The following is a 13,076-nucleotide window of genomic DNA, read 5'->3' on the forward strand; positions in this document are numbered from 1 at the left end:
TCCTTCGGCTCGTTGGGTTTGCGTGCCAGGAGCGACTGGCGGCACTAGCTAACAAGCGCCGTTGGATGGGGGAACCAGGAATCATGGCTGGGGTTGATTAGAAAAGGGACACCGCACGCACGACTTCGATCCACACCCTAGGACAGACACGGAAGAACATAACAGAGCAGAACAGATGACAGTCTGGTTCTCAGTTAGTTGTCTGCAACATGTCGTGCCATGCTGGTGGCGGAAGTGGCGTTCGTTGCCTGCGCTATCCTGCCGGTGGGCATGGCCGCTATCAGGGCAAGTGGCTGAGGAATCAACACCACGGCTACGGGGTAAAGTCGAGCGGTCGCGGCTTGGTGTACGAGGGAGAGTGGCAGCGGGGCCAGCGTCATGGATACGGAACCATGCGGCGGGAGTCCCCCGGTGGTCAGGTGCATCGCCTCTATGTGGGCCAGTGGCGTCAGGACAGGCGCAGCGGCGAGGGCAAGCAATACTACGACGATGGATCCGTCTACTTTGGCCAGTGGCAGATGAACAAGCGGCATGGACGCGGCATTCACTGGTATGCGGACGGACGCATCTATGTGGGGGAATGGCTACAGGATGCCATGCACGGGCGGGGCGTCCTCTTCTCGGGTGAGTCCTCAAACAAAACACAAACCCACTAGGCTCCTCGTTGATCCATCTGTTCCGCCTGTGTGTGTGTTCAGCAAACGGAAATCGCTATGTGGGAGAGTTCGAGGAGGGACCACGGACAGGATCGGATACAGTTTGGCCAGTGGGTCAAGGACATCTGCAAGAGCTCGCTGCTGCCTGTGCTGCAGGAATGATGAGAGTTCGCACATTCTCTGGAGGCTCGATGGTCTCCTTGCAATAACGTTTATAAATACAGAATAAAATGGATTAAGAACACGCAAAAATGGACAAAACTATTAACCTAAACCTATGCACTTGTTATCCTTAATCAGTTCCTTTGTCGCCGTCTTAGGCTGACTGTCTCCTGCTGGGGTGCCGACTCCGCCGCCACTTTGCCACGTGGTCGTCCTCTCGTGGTCGCTGGCGTTTCCTCGGCTTGGCGGTTGCGGGCACGAGTGCTCCTCGCATCTGTGGTCGGATAGCGCTTCACTGTGGCTGCCGCCGTAATCGGCGGGGTCGTCTCACTTATGGTATCGTCCAGTTCGATAATCTCCACTGCTTTCAGTTGGCTGCGAGCTCTGGCAGAGCGTGTCCTCTGCGTTGTGGCTTTGACTGGCACCGATTGGGATCGTTTGAGTGGAGCGGAAATCGAGGCTGGAACGAAGGCGGACTCTTCATCGCTTATCTCGATCGCCTGGCAGGCATTCAAATCCACATGATCCGATGGTGGCGTATTCTCATTGCCGCTCTTGCTGCTACTGCTGCTGCTGCCGCCAATGGGCGGGCGTAATTCCAGTTCGGTGTAAATCTTGAACCTCGGCGTCTTTTTAGCCGATGCTTTTGCCTTGGCCACCGTCTCCACAAGAGCTTTCATGCCCCTAACATCTGGCGAAGTGTTGAAGGCGAGGGCTCGCCTGAGCGTCTTCATCTTCTCTTTGCCCACGGGCCGCTGCTCCACTCGGACCGTCTTCAGCTGCGACATGAAGTTGAAGCCATAGTTTATGTCAGCCGTCTGGCGCTTTAACATGAGACCTGCCTCCGCGTGGCGTATGGCCTCCTTGTGCTTCTTTCTGTAGCGCAGATAGTTGACGTGGTAGAGCTCCTGCACGAAGCGCATGGAGCCCAGTGTGGCGGTGCGTGCAGAATCCTCCTGCAGCCAACTGCCTGCCCGCACATAGAAGTCATCCAGCTGATCGTTGTCCCTCTTCAAGAAGCTGAGGCGTGCATGGAGACAGCCCACGATGAAGTAGATGCTCTGCAGATGCATGCTGTCCCGGAGATGGGGCGGCGCCTCGTGCATGCTCACATAGCGCTGCAGCTGCAGGCTGCTGGGACTTGAATCGCGGATGGCCGGAAACTTGGGCGTGGCTATGTCCAGCTGGTTCTGCTTCCGAATCGGCTCCACCAGCTGCATGAGCAGCATGTTGCTGGTCAGCTCGCTGATCGCATTCGACTTGAGATCTTCTTTGGCGGTGATTGCGAGGACTCCTTGGGTCGATGGCTGCTCCTGCAGCGTTGCCGAGAGCGGCTTGATGGCGAGTAAATGATCCAATAGGCGCAGCTTGGACTCTGCCTTGTCCAGGTACTCCATCTGCAGGTTCATCCAGAGCCACGAAATCAACACCTCGATGGCCCGCAGTGCCATTCCCGATTGCAGCACCATGTTAAGCATGAGGCCGGTGAAGCCGAGCCGCTCCGTCAGCCGATTGGCCGCACACTCCGTGCTCTCCCGCACCAGGTCGGCCAGCAGCAGCTGCAGGGCTCCCATGTCCACGCTGGACAGACCATAGAAGTTGCGCACGCTGTCGGCCAGCGTGTCCAGCTGTCGCAGGGGCGCTGGCATTCTGGGCAGACCGCTGCTCCGCTTCTTCCGTTGATACTCCAATCGAAAGCGCACTGTCTGCACGGTGATCAGCACAATGTCGCATTTGCCCAGCCGCTCATCGAACTCGGCGCGCAGCTGCTCCGCCTGCAGCAACAGCAGCTGGGCGTGGCACAGACAGTCCTGGCGGGCATGGTAGCTGGCCATGTGGCAGAGGCAGAGCATCACTATGGTGTGGTGGCGCTTGTAGAAGTGTCCGTCTTTCAGCTGCGGCCACAGATCGTCGAGCAGCTCCTGTGCTCGGTCCACCTCTTCGGAGAGTTGCAGCTGCTGGTTGGGATTCAGATAGTCCTGTGCCAGAAAGTGTGTCAGGGCGCGCAGGTAGGTGAATCTCTCGTCCAGCATTCGCCCAATATTAAGCAACAGCAGCCAGGCATCATCGGCCTGCGCCGTGTAGCCCATGCTGGACAGAGCCATGGCTGCGGTAACTGCATCGTCGATCAGGGCTTCCCAGTCGATGGGCGTCTCGTCGCAGTCGAGCGGCTCTTGGTCAGCCCGCTGGAAGAAGGCTGCAAAGCCAGCGATGGCCGCAGTGGCCAACTCCACGAGGCGATGCTCCCGCTTTATGTTGAGCTCCAGCAGGTTGTTATTTACGATGAACGCCTCCAGGCTGTTCTCGGCCGTCTCCTTGATCGAGACTTTCGTCTTCTGTGCCTCCAATGCCTCCAGCAGCACACTGACACTGGCATGGCCCATGGCCAGCTCTTGCATGCGAGTGAGCGGCTGCTTGAGGGCCGTGCTTTGCAGCTTGGAGCGCAGTTGCTCGCACTGACGCAGCATCGTGCTTTCGGCGCGCATCTTGCGTGCGAGGAGTACCAGGTGGTAGTCGTGGCGACGATAGCGGAATAGGGACTGCAACAGAGACAGTGGCGGCGCTTTCAAGAAGTGCAGCACGGCCAACAGATCCACATCGTAGAGCTGGTTCTTCTCGGCGGGGGTCAGGGGACTGGGCAGCGGGCTGGACTCGTGCCACTCGTAGACGCACTTCTCTGAGTTCTTTGGGTTGTGGTAGTGGACGCAGAGCAGTGAGTGCAGTCGCGAGGGATTCGTTTGGGCAGCAATGTAGCTGGACTGCAGGCGGCTGGCCATGTCAGAGCTCTGGCAGTGGGCACTGGCTTTGTAGATGCGCCGCAGCAGATAGTGCATATCGTTGATGGCGATGAGCGGCCGCAGACTTTGCAGGGGCTCCAGTAGGTGCTGCAGTAGGGAAATTTGCTCGGGAGACGCCACCTTCTCGAGCACGAGCGCCAGTTGGCGCACAAGCCTGATTATCTCCGGAGCGGCGGGACCCAGACACTTTGTGCTCTTGGCCACGTCTACGGTGTAGACCAGAATGTTCAGCAGAGCATTGTGTGTTGACTGTGGAAAAATCTCATTAGTTAAGCGGTTTTTTCAGCTTGGGGGGAGACTTACTGTGTCCGCCTTCTGTTCCGTCGTCTGCTGCCAGTTGTTGAAGGCTTCCAGGGCGCACATGCCGAAAGAGAGGAGACAATGCCTGCGTATGCTCTTGCAGGCCTCATTGGTGCAGCTGGTGCCCAGCGGACTCCTCACCACGCTCACCGCCACCGCGAGGCAGCCGTACAGCAGCTGAAAGTGCGCGCTGTATGCCTTGGGACTGCCTTCGCCCTCAAGCTGCTGCCAAAACAAGACAAAAGGACATTCTTCCTTGCTGCTGCTCGGAAGCAGCAGCGTCTGCAGGCGCTGGAAGAACACCAGCAGGTCCATGAACCACTGCTCTTTGCCGTGCGTCGCGCCCTTGTGCTCGAAGAAGGCCACGAACTTATTGCACAGATCGATGTAGGTGCGCTTAAAGTCCGGCGTAGCCTCGCGCACGTACAGCAGCTTGACGTAGTAGTAGAGCAGCTGGATGGCGTAGCTCTGCGGCGAAATGTTCCTGTACAGGTCGCGACAAATGCGCAGCAGCTGCAGTGCCAGTTGCTGCTGGAGCGGCGCCTCTGTGGAAAAGCTGTCAATGTGGACTAATGCCAGAACGAGTCCCAGATGCTCAGAGAATTGATTACTCAGCTCAGAGCTGGGCATGCCCCAGCTGCAGCTCAGGAGCTTGAGCAGCGGCTCGTACATTTTCATCGTGTACTCAAACGGCAGTGCGCTCAGAGATCTTAGAAAGCCTTTGCTTCGCTTCATGAACAGAGACTCGTTCAGCTGGACCAGAAGTGCCGCATTCTTTGCCACTTTCTGTTGGCGCATGGTGTCGAACAGGACACCCAATGACTCTAAGGCGTAATAGAGTTGATCTGTGGCTGCGAGAGGCAACGTTTGCTTCTGCATTTGCAAATGGATGAAGTTGAAGTGCGTCAGATGGATGTCCAAATAAAACTTGAAGTCTCCCTCCTCCTGCAGGCGGCAGCGCTGCGATCGGATGAGGCCGTACATTTTCTGGCATTCTTTCTCGGTTTTCTGCAAAACACTCGTACAATTAGCTAGCCCGCTTGCAGCATTTGGTTGCGTTCCTCCACTCACCTCCTGAGACAGCCCATGGTGTATGTAGCGCAGGCTCGTTAGATGAGCTTCCCACAGGTTCGGCTTCTCCTCGTAGGGCTCCATGTGTGGCAGCATGGTGGCCACAATGTCGCAGTAGAGGTCGGCATGCTGGTGCTGATTGTCCTTCAGGGACAAACACAGCTGGCGCAGCACTCTCAACTCGAACCTGATGGGATAGGCGTCGTTTGTCCCGATGCCCTTGCTGAACTCCCTGAATTTCCACTCAATTGTCGTGGCGGCTGCCTTAACGTCGGATCGAGTGCCTTTCAATTGGTTTACAATATCTGCAGACATTTTATTATTCGTTCGGAATTGTTACATTAAAAATTAAATTTGCGACGCTTGCTCGGTTTGATTGTGTTTGCGCCAGCGATCAGAGTTGCCGATCTTTTTAAAACAGAGATGCCATATATTCACGATCCGAATACGGTCACACCGCAGCAACTTCGTTGCGATGTATTCGCGCGCAACAATCGATATTACGTTAAATTGAATCAAATAACAATCGAAATAAACGAAATGCGGATTAAAATTCTTTAGTTTATGTATTTCAATATATGGGTCCGGGTCGGGGGGGAGGATTGTACAAAACACATCTGAGAAATGTATGTACATTTCGAATGGATTATGGCTAAATAAATGTGGGCCCTTCGTTAATTGTAATTGTTGCATACTCGTACGTGTTTATTTAAAAGAAAGTTCCGTCCCGTCCTAAAACACATGCCTTTAGTTTTACGTGCCTCATTCAATGAAAAAATTACGTTTCACTTAACAGTATGTGTGGCGGGCGTGTATAGAGAGATATATAATTATGGATACATATAGGGTAAGGGTAAGGTAAGAGATGGATAACAATGAAATGCTCTAAAATGTGGGTCGGACTTGCGTTCGCTCATCCGCGAATCGGGAAGGGAAAGTAGATATCGCTTAACTTATCCACATTCAAAGAAGGAATGACTTAAGAGTTAGTTAAAAGTTCTTAGCAGTGAATGGGTAGACTGCAAAACATTGGAAAAGCAAATAATAAAAAAAAACACGTCATAATTGTTTAGATGATGCATGCAATTGGGCTTTTGCTTTGTGTTGTTTGTTGAAACGCTAGATGGGAGAGGATCGACTCGACTCGATCCGACAAATTGTACATAGTTCATAGTTATACATTTTGCAACTTAATGCTAGGCAATTTTACAACTTCTCCAGCTGGAACCAGGCTTCGCTTCGGATGAGGCTATAATAATGTAATGTGTGTGTGTGCTTGTTTGTTTGTTTGTTGCTGGTTTCCACTACGCAGTTCTTAGTGTTCGCTTAAACTTATCTCTTAATTTGTTTTTTTTGATTAGTACGTTCTCCATTTCATTATTCTTCTGTGTCTGTTTTGTGTCAGTTTTCGATCTTGTTAGCTTACATTTTAAAGAAACAAATGTGGGGGTCCTAACTGTGTTTAGTCATCTTTTTTCTATCAAAACATGATGTGTGTTGCCGTGTGTATATGTCAGTGTCGGTGTGTGTATATTTAAATTTAAAACGTCCAAAGATGATACAGCAGTAGATCAAGCCAGAGCTTAGCCGTCGTGCTTTCTCTTCTTGCCCCTGGCTTCCGATTCATCTGTAAAGTGTAAAGAGAATTCAAGAATGAATAGACTGTTGGCAGCCAAAGGCTTTTGCAGCACTTCACTTCACTCACCTGTGTTGTTTTCGGGTTCCTTCTTGGAGGCATTCAGTGAGGCGGTCGATTCATTTGCCTCGCCATCGGCATCATCGATGTCAGAGTCCTCCTCGTCATCGTCGCCTCCACCCTCGCCCTCCTCCCAGTCGGAATTGTCCTCCTCCAAGTCATCATTGTACACCTCCGACAGAGAGACCTCGCCATTGTCCCCATCCTCATCAGTGTCATCGCTGTCGCCATCCTCTGTCGAAACTGCAATGCAACAAGCAATACAAGGAAAATTGTAATTCAAAATAAATATGGGTAGGCAATGCTTACAATATGTTGCATTGGCCAGATTTAAAATTGCTAAAAACCAATAGAGTAGAATTGCGAAATTTATGTTTGGGTTTCTATTTGGTGGTTGTTGGCTTGCTGCAGGGTCTGCCTCTATCACAGATTGTTGGTCTGTTGCCGCTTTCGATTCTCTCAGCTGCAACTCTTTTAAATATTCGTCTAATTCGTCTACGTCAGTGTCCACTGCGGGCGCTGTTGGTCTTTCCTGCAAACTCTTTTTCGCCTTTACGCGCTGCTCCAGCTCCTCGAGCTCGTCTAAATCGATTTCTAACCCATTCAGACAGAAGGCATTGCGCTTATCTGAAAGGCGACAGAAGCTGAGGTTGAGATGCGTTTTTTGAAACAGATGGAAGAACCCGAAATCGGTTCTAGACTAGGGCACACCCTTTTTTGACATAATAATTTAGCATAACACAGACTAAAGCCGGACAATGAAAACAATTGATCTTGATGTTAAATCAGAAATCTCCCCACACTTTCTTATGCATAAACATAGCTATAAACAAACCTTCTTCCTCGGAATCATTGCCGTTGACCTCTTCATCGTCTTCTCCCTCCGACTGCGCCTCCTCGTCATTACAATCGAAACTGCAAGAAAGTATGGAATTTGGTTAGTTAATTATTAATGCACATGGGAGACAGTATGAAGACGCTTACCCATCCAAAAAGTTCAACGATGGCAACATCTTAAATATCTTCTCCCGATAGTTATCCACTTGGGTGGCATCGTTATTAAACAGATCCAGTACCGCCAGGTTTTTGAACTCCTGCAAGGGCTTTAATGTTTCCAGGTCCTTTATTTTATTCCCAGACAAATTCAGATACTGAAGTTTGGGGCTGGTGGTCAGATAGTTGAGGCCGCTCGAAATCCTATTGTCGGATAGTTCCAGCTTCTTCAGATTGGGCAATTTGGGGAAACCTTTCAGTGTGGTGAGGCCCACGTTGATCAAACTCAGTGATTCTAAGGCGGTGTACTCATCTGTAAAGCCAACAATGCTTGTACTGCGGCAGTTGTCCAGGTTCAGCTCTGTGATCTGTGGTCCCGGAAAGAGAGTTACAAATAACAGTTAGAACAAACATTCTTCATATTGGACTATCGATAGAGCGATATACACAGATAAAACGACTATTTAACTCCTGAATCGCACATTAATTAACGCAAGAAGCAGAATACATTCAGTTTTGATTAGAAAATTCGAAGAGGATTTATACATAAGTAGTTTTTTGGTTCAAACATCTAAAAACTTGCATTTTCATCGATGTGTCTATTCGAATAAATTAAAACCCTGTATCGATAGAAGAACATCGATTGCCTAGCAGCGGCAACTCTACATTTCAGTAGCGACGCCATGTCTGTGTAAACGTGAGCAGAGCAAACGCAGGAAAAAAAAAATGAAGAACAATACATACGCAAAAATCGATCAAACGCAGAGAATTTTTTTTAAATGCAAATTTTCCGTCACCTGCATATTGCACTAATTGGCGTTACTGCCAAAAGAATTGGTAAACATTTGGGAGTGCTGCGAGAAACATTTTTCAACAAATTGCGCATCAGGGCGACAACCCGAAGAGGCAGAAAAGTGGCAACGCGCGTTTATGTAACATATCTGGCATGCGTGTGTGTTTGTGTGTGTATGTCTGTACGTGCGAGTGTGTGAGTGCGAGCGTGCACGCCGCAAAACAGAATGCGCAAAGAGCAAACAAAATGCTGATATCATGACAAACAAATGGATTTAAACGTAGGGGAGGCTGGGGAACGAGAAGGCAACAGCGGCCACAACATGTTTGGCAGTGACGTAGTATGTAGTTGTTGCGCCTCTGCAAGAGGCTGTGATGAGCGCGCGATAAGCGTTTAGATTTTCCTGCCCTGTGGCTCTGATTGATAAGCAGAGAATACGCATTTGTTAGATTGTAGTAGCTGCGGCTGAGCCTCTCAATCGAGATTAGCCAAAGCAGTACTAAAGCCTATGTCTTCTGTCCGTTTCGTTATGTTGGTTCCCCAGCTGTTACGTAGCTAAATGACATCTCCAGCTCCCTAGCTTCAAGCCTTGCTTTTGCCACAGATTAGTATGTGTGTATACGTCGCTGCTATTTTTGCGTGATGTATGTAGTGGTAGCCACTGGGCTGCAGTCGTTGGGTGGGGTGGGTGTGGGAGGGCGTCCACTGATTGAGTAGGCTTGCCAGAGCGCATGTTTATTAATGAGCAGCAAAAAGTCAAACGGACAACAGACCAGACTTTGTCTTTCTTGTGGTGCAGGCTGGAGCGAGAAAGCCATGCGGCATGCAGGTGTAAACATGGAATAGAGAGCGGCGACAGCCGGATTTGCGAAGTGGACAAGAGAGGAGGAGACAGCTTCGAGCATAAAAGTATTATGACTGCGCAGTCAATATGTGTATGCCTGCCTGCCATCCATGTCAAATGCTAGAATGTGTCGATTATTTTGTGCATACGTTTCTTGGCGTGTGCATGTACTTATGTATGTGACTGTGTGTCTTTTGTGCGTATTTGGGCATGTGTGTGTGTGTGTGGTTGGTTCTTGCGTATGGATGATGCGCGCTATAATGTTGTTATAGATACATTTTGGTATCAAATAACCTGAAATTACAACATGCACCACGTACACACACACACAGTCTCTTGCTGAAGTGTTTGTCACAATTGAAGGCCGGCAGAACACAATAGCAACAACAACACGAAAAGCCAGAGCCAGAGAGCAACAACAAGCAGCAGTACCAGCATTGCCAGCTGTCTAGACTACCGAACTTCAGGTGCACACACACGATCGGCGCCACTGATTTGCATACATACAGATACACATAGAGTAGATGTAGACACACACATGCACTCATGCTTTCTAGGTTTTCTTCCTATTACACGAAATAATTGGTAATTGTAAAGGAAAGGAAAGGTGCAGTTTTGAACAAAAGCCAAGGCGCAAAATTGCGCGCACATGGCAACACTGTCCGGCATCACATACATAAGTACCTACATACGTACACACACGACAATCTCATGTGTGTAGAATTTGCTTATGGCGATCAATTTTTTCGTTCGCCTGCTCGTTGTTGACGATGGATGCCGCTTCTGCTGCTTCTTCTTCTTCCAGCTATCATTTTTATATGGCGTCGAGTCGGGCGACGGCGACATCGACACAAATTGAAACTAGATTTACATGATGGCGTAGTTAATGTAACTGCCCCGCGCTGCCGCTGCACTCCCATACACACATACACATAGGACAAACACAATCACAGAGACGGACACGGAAAAGGGAATTTGAATGAAAATTTGTGTAATCACAAAATGCAAAGGATTTTTGCGCGGTTTTCGCCTACAACCACACAACTAACTCACCTGGTTCGCCTTCCGTGCTCGCCGCTCCAGCTCTATTCTCTTCTCCATTGCAGAGTGCGGCTTGGCTATTGGGGTTTCCTGTTTCACGCCGCTTTACGCTGCACTTGTTTATTATTTTTTGGTAGAAGCGTACGCTTTTCGCTCTGCTCGCGCTCGTGTCACTCCAACCAAGCTCTCAGAAATGCCAAAGGATACACTAATACTCGCACAGTGTGTGTCCCTACTAGAGCGCACGCACCAAGGCAAAGACTCGATTCGGTCCTCGACGTCACACAAACACACACACACACCTTGCAAATTTTTCTTTTTTGTGCTTCTTCGGTATTTTTGATGCCGCCACCGCTGCCGCGCGAGACTCTGTATATGTGCTGGTGTTTGTGTTTGGTGCTTGGGCCTAGCACAGGGGAAAATGTGTTGAAGAAAATTAGTTACTAACTTGCGAGTATTATTAGATTATTCAAACCACTCCGAATTCGACTAGATTCTAACGCATTTCACTCGGTTTCAGAACATGACGCGCTTTTTCAAACTGCGTTTTTCCTCGAATTCGGGGGGATATTTGATTGAAAACACATTTTCCGGCTAACTAACTAGCCGCTGTACTGGACAGGACACTAACTCACCTCGTGTTGCAGAATATCCCAGTAGTTAGAATAAATTTTTAATTATATTTTTCAACCAAGAAGCAACACACGCTAGGGATGGTGTGACCCACAGATTTGTCAATAAAATATACCGTCTGACGCTCAGAAATATGCAGTATTATACCAAAAGTGATGAAATATACCGAGGGGGATGTGTCAGTTATCGAACTTAGCCCACCTAGCCCGCTCGGTTTAAACATGTAAACACATTCAGTGAAACAATACTCTTTTTACATTATTCTTGTAGAAGCATCCCTCTTATTTGATTGCCATTACATATTACCACGATATCTTTCACCTTAATGGTGTTTGATTGGAAACATAGATTTTGATATTTGTCGATATATTGCTAGTTAGCTTGGACTTTCAGCGCTTCAAATATACTTTTAGCCGATTGATGAATCAATTGTTTATAAGAAGACGAATTTAAAGGTCTAATTTTTGTATGATTGATATGATTAAACAAAGTTAAGACAAAATATGTTATTTTCTGATATTCATTTTCTGGTTCAGGAACCGGAGCCGAACTTGTTATTACACTGTTGCTATTTTTTTAGCGTTTTTGCAGACCGGATAATTTGGCGCGATTGGACCACTTCTTGCCTTTCAACTGGTAGTATGGATATTTGTATTGTTTTTGGCTATTAATGCACCGAGTTGGCTCGTTTGAATTTGGTATTTTCCGGTATTTGTTTTCTGGTTCAGGAACCGGAACCAAACAATGTTATTGTATTGTGGCTCCTAACAGCACCTTTGCAGAAAACGAAAGAACTTTCCATCACTGAAATCCAAACCAACCATGTTCTGTAAATTACAAAATTCTCTAAAAACCGTCAGATATGCAACAAGTGCTTATGGACAGGCCCTTCGGCTTGTCAGCAGCGATGCAGCAGAGCTGGTGCTAGTCAAGGAGGCGAATGGTGTGCGAGAGATTACACTGAATCATCCTCGCACCCTTAATTCTCTATCGATGGACATGATGTGCGCACTACAGAACGCACTGGTGAAGGACAAGGATGATGTGAAACTGCGTAGTGTCGTGCTCTCGGCTACTGGCAAAATCTGGTCAGCCGGCCACAACCTCAAGGAGCTGCACGGCAACCCGGAGATACAGAGGAATGTCTTCCAGAAGCTCACCGACATCATACGCGACATACAGCTGCTCCCCGTGCCGGTGATAGGCAAGGTGAATGGTTATGCGGCTGCTGCTGGCTGTCAGCTTGTGGTCTCGTGCGACATTGTGGTTTGCTCCAAAACCAGCAAGTTCTCCACGCCGGGGTAGGCGAGAAATTCAATATTCTATTGAACATGTAAACTAATCCGTGCATCTCCACAGCGCTGGCGTAGGCGTATTCTGCTCGACTCCCGGTGTGGCCATTGGCCGTGTGATGTCGCGTCCCAAGTCGGCGTACATGCTGATGACTGGTCTGCCAGTTACTGGAGAAGAGGCGTACATTTCTGGCATGGTGTCCAGGGCGGTACCAGCGGAGGATCTTGACCGGGAGATCGATGAGATAACTGGTGCCATCAATGCGAAGAGTCGGGCCGTCATTAGCCTCGGCAAGGAGTTCTACTACAAGCAGCTGGCCATGTCTCTAAAAGAGGCCTATTCGGCTGCGGGCCAGAAAATGGAAGAGAACCTGCAGCTGGGCGATTGCCAAGAGGGCATCGCTAGCTTCATAGAGAAGCGTGCACCCCACTGGAAGCACGAGTGATAAATATCCTAAGGATTGCCTTTGAAACGAAACTGTGCATTTATCTAGTTTTATGTAATATATTGTTGAACCACTTGTTGTGCAGAGCACTGAATCGAGTTATATGATAGATCTTAAGTTGAAAGTTCTCGCCCATCAAATCCCACACAAAGTAGCTCCTTCGCAATGAAATAAAACGAAATCTCGTGCTTTCAAAGTGCTCATTCCTTTCTTTTTTTGGTGTTTTGTTTATTTAGGTGTTTCTGGTGCTAAATATTTAATATGGCAATTACAAAATTGCAAAAGTGCGTGTGCATTTCGTGTAAAAAATTAAACAAAAATAAGAACGTGGCAGTTGGTGTCTGTTTGGGT

The 13,076-nt window shown here is 48.9% G+C and overlaps 4 protein-coding genes across 5 annotated transcripts; 2 read left to right on the forward strand and 2 right to left on the reverse strand.

Annotated features, from left to right (window-relative positions):
- The first annotated feature begins 13 nt into the window (after nucleotides 1-13).
- On the forward strand, nucleotides 14-729 carry LOC117890083 (MORN repeat-containing protein 3). The gene has a single exon (XM_034794742.1). The coding sequence runs from the start codon at nucleotides 210-212 to the stop codon at nucleotides 654-656; it is 447 nt and encodes a 148-aa protein (XP_034650633.1). The 5' UTR covers nucleotides 14-209; the 3' UTR covers nucleotides 657-729.
- Nucleotides 730-832: 103 nt separating this feature from the next.
- LOC117890073 (protein three rows) lies at nucleotides 833-5,401 on the reverse strand. Its single transcript, XM_034794718.1, has 3 exons — nucleotides 4,988-5,401; nucleotides 3,920-4,924; nucleotides 833-3,865 (listed from the first exon to the last, which is right to left on the reverse strand). Exons 1-3 carry the CDS (start codon nucleotides 5,300-5,302, stop codon nucleotides 953-955), a joined length of 4,233 nt encoding a protein of 1,410 aa, XP_034650609.1. The 5' UTR covers nucleotides 5,303-5,401; the 3' UTR covers nucleotides 833-952.
- Nucleotides 5,402-5,665: 264 nt separating this feature from the next.
- LOC117890079 (acidic leucine-rich nuclear phosphoprotein 32 family member A) lies at nucleotides 5,666-11,117 on the reverse strand. Of its 2 annotated transcripts, XM_034794734.1 has the most exons (7): nucleotides 10,990-11,117; nucleotides 10,367-10,760; nucleotides 7,668-8,044; nucleotides 7,519-7,598; nucleotides 6,993-7,310; nucleotides 6,693-6,926; nucleotides 5,666-6,614 (listed from the first exon to the last, which is right to left on the reverse strand). In XM_034794734.1, exons 2-7 carry the CDS (start codon nucleotides 10,412-10,414, stop codon nucleotides 6,571-6,573), a joined length of 1,101 nt encoding a protein of 366 aa, XP_034650625.1. In that variant the 5' UTR covers nucleotides 10,415-10,760; nucleotides 10,990-11,117; the 3' UTR covers nucleotides 5,666-6,570. The 2 variants fall into 2 exon arrangements, with proteins under 2 accessions (XP_034650625.1, XP_034650626.1); XM_034794735.1 differs by lacking the exon at nucleotides 6,993-7,310 and having other exon boundaries at nucleotides 10,990-11,111.
- Nucleotides 11,118-11,794: 677 nt separating this feature from the next.
- Nucleotides 11,795-12,928, forward strand: LOC117890081 (enoyl-CoA hydratase domain-containing protein 3, mitochondrial). The gene is made up of 2 exons (XM_034794739.1): nucleotides 11,795-12,288; nucleotides 12,347-12,928. The coding sequence occupies exons 1-2, from the start codon at nucleotides 11,810-11,812 to the stop codon at nucleotides 12,723-12,725; spliced, it is 858 nt and encodes a 285-aa protein (XP_034650630.1). The 5' UTR covers nucleotides 11,795-11,809; the 3' UTR covers nucleotides 12,726-12,928.
- Nucleotides 12,929-13,076: the final 148 nt, after the last annotated feature.

The sequence above is a fragment of the Drosophila subobscura genome, chromosome E, assembly GCF_008121235.1.
Source record: "Drosophila subobscura isolate 14011-0131.10 chromosome E, UCBerk_Dsub_1.0, whole genome shotgun sequence".
Classification (NCBI taxonomy): domain Eukaryota; kingdom Metazoa; phylum Arthropoda; class Insecta; order Diptera; family Drosophilidae; genus Drosophila; species Drosophila subobscura.

Excerpts from the sequence above, each read along its gene's own strand:
- LOC117890083 (XM_034794742.1), top strand. The coding sequence starts at position 210 with ATGTCGTGCCATGCTGGTGGCGGAAGTGGCGTTCGTTGCCTGCGCTAT.
- LOC117890081 (XM_034794739.1), top strand. The coding sequence starts at position 11,810 with ATGTTCTGTAAATTACAAAATTCTCTAAAAACCGTCAGATATGCAACA. Across the intron at positions 12,289-12,346 it reads AGCAAGTTCTCCACGCCGGG|CGCTGGCGTAGGCGTATTCT; the intron begins GTAGGCGAGAAA and ends GCATCTCCACAG.
- LOC117890073 (XM_034794718.1), bottom strand. The coding sequence starts at position 5,302 with ATGTCTGCAGATATTGTAAACCAATTGAAAGGCACTCGATCCGACGTT. Across the intron at positions 4,925-4,987 it reads ACCATGGGCTGTCTCAGGAG|AAAACCGAGAAAGAATGCCA; the intron begins GTGAGTGGAGGA and ends AGTGTTTTGCAG. Across the intron at positions 3,866-3,919 it reads CGGAACAGAAGGCGGACACA|TCAACACACAATGCTCTGCT; the intron begins GTAAGTCTCCCC and ends ATTTTTCCACAG.
- LOC117890079 (XM_034794734.1), bottom strand. The coding sequence starts at position 10,414 with ATGGAGAAGAGAATAGAGCTGGAGCGGCGAGCACGGAAGGCGAACCAG. Across the intron at positions 7,311-7,518 it reads CAATGATTCCGAGGAAGAAG|ATAAGCGCAATGCCTTCTGT; the intron begins GTTTGTTTATAG and ends GTCGCCTTTCAG. Across the intron at positions 6,927-6,992 it reads TCTGGCCAATGCAACATATT|TTTCGACAGAGGATGGCGAC; the intron begins GTAAGCATTGCC and ends GTTGCATTGCAG.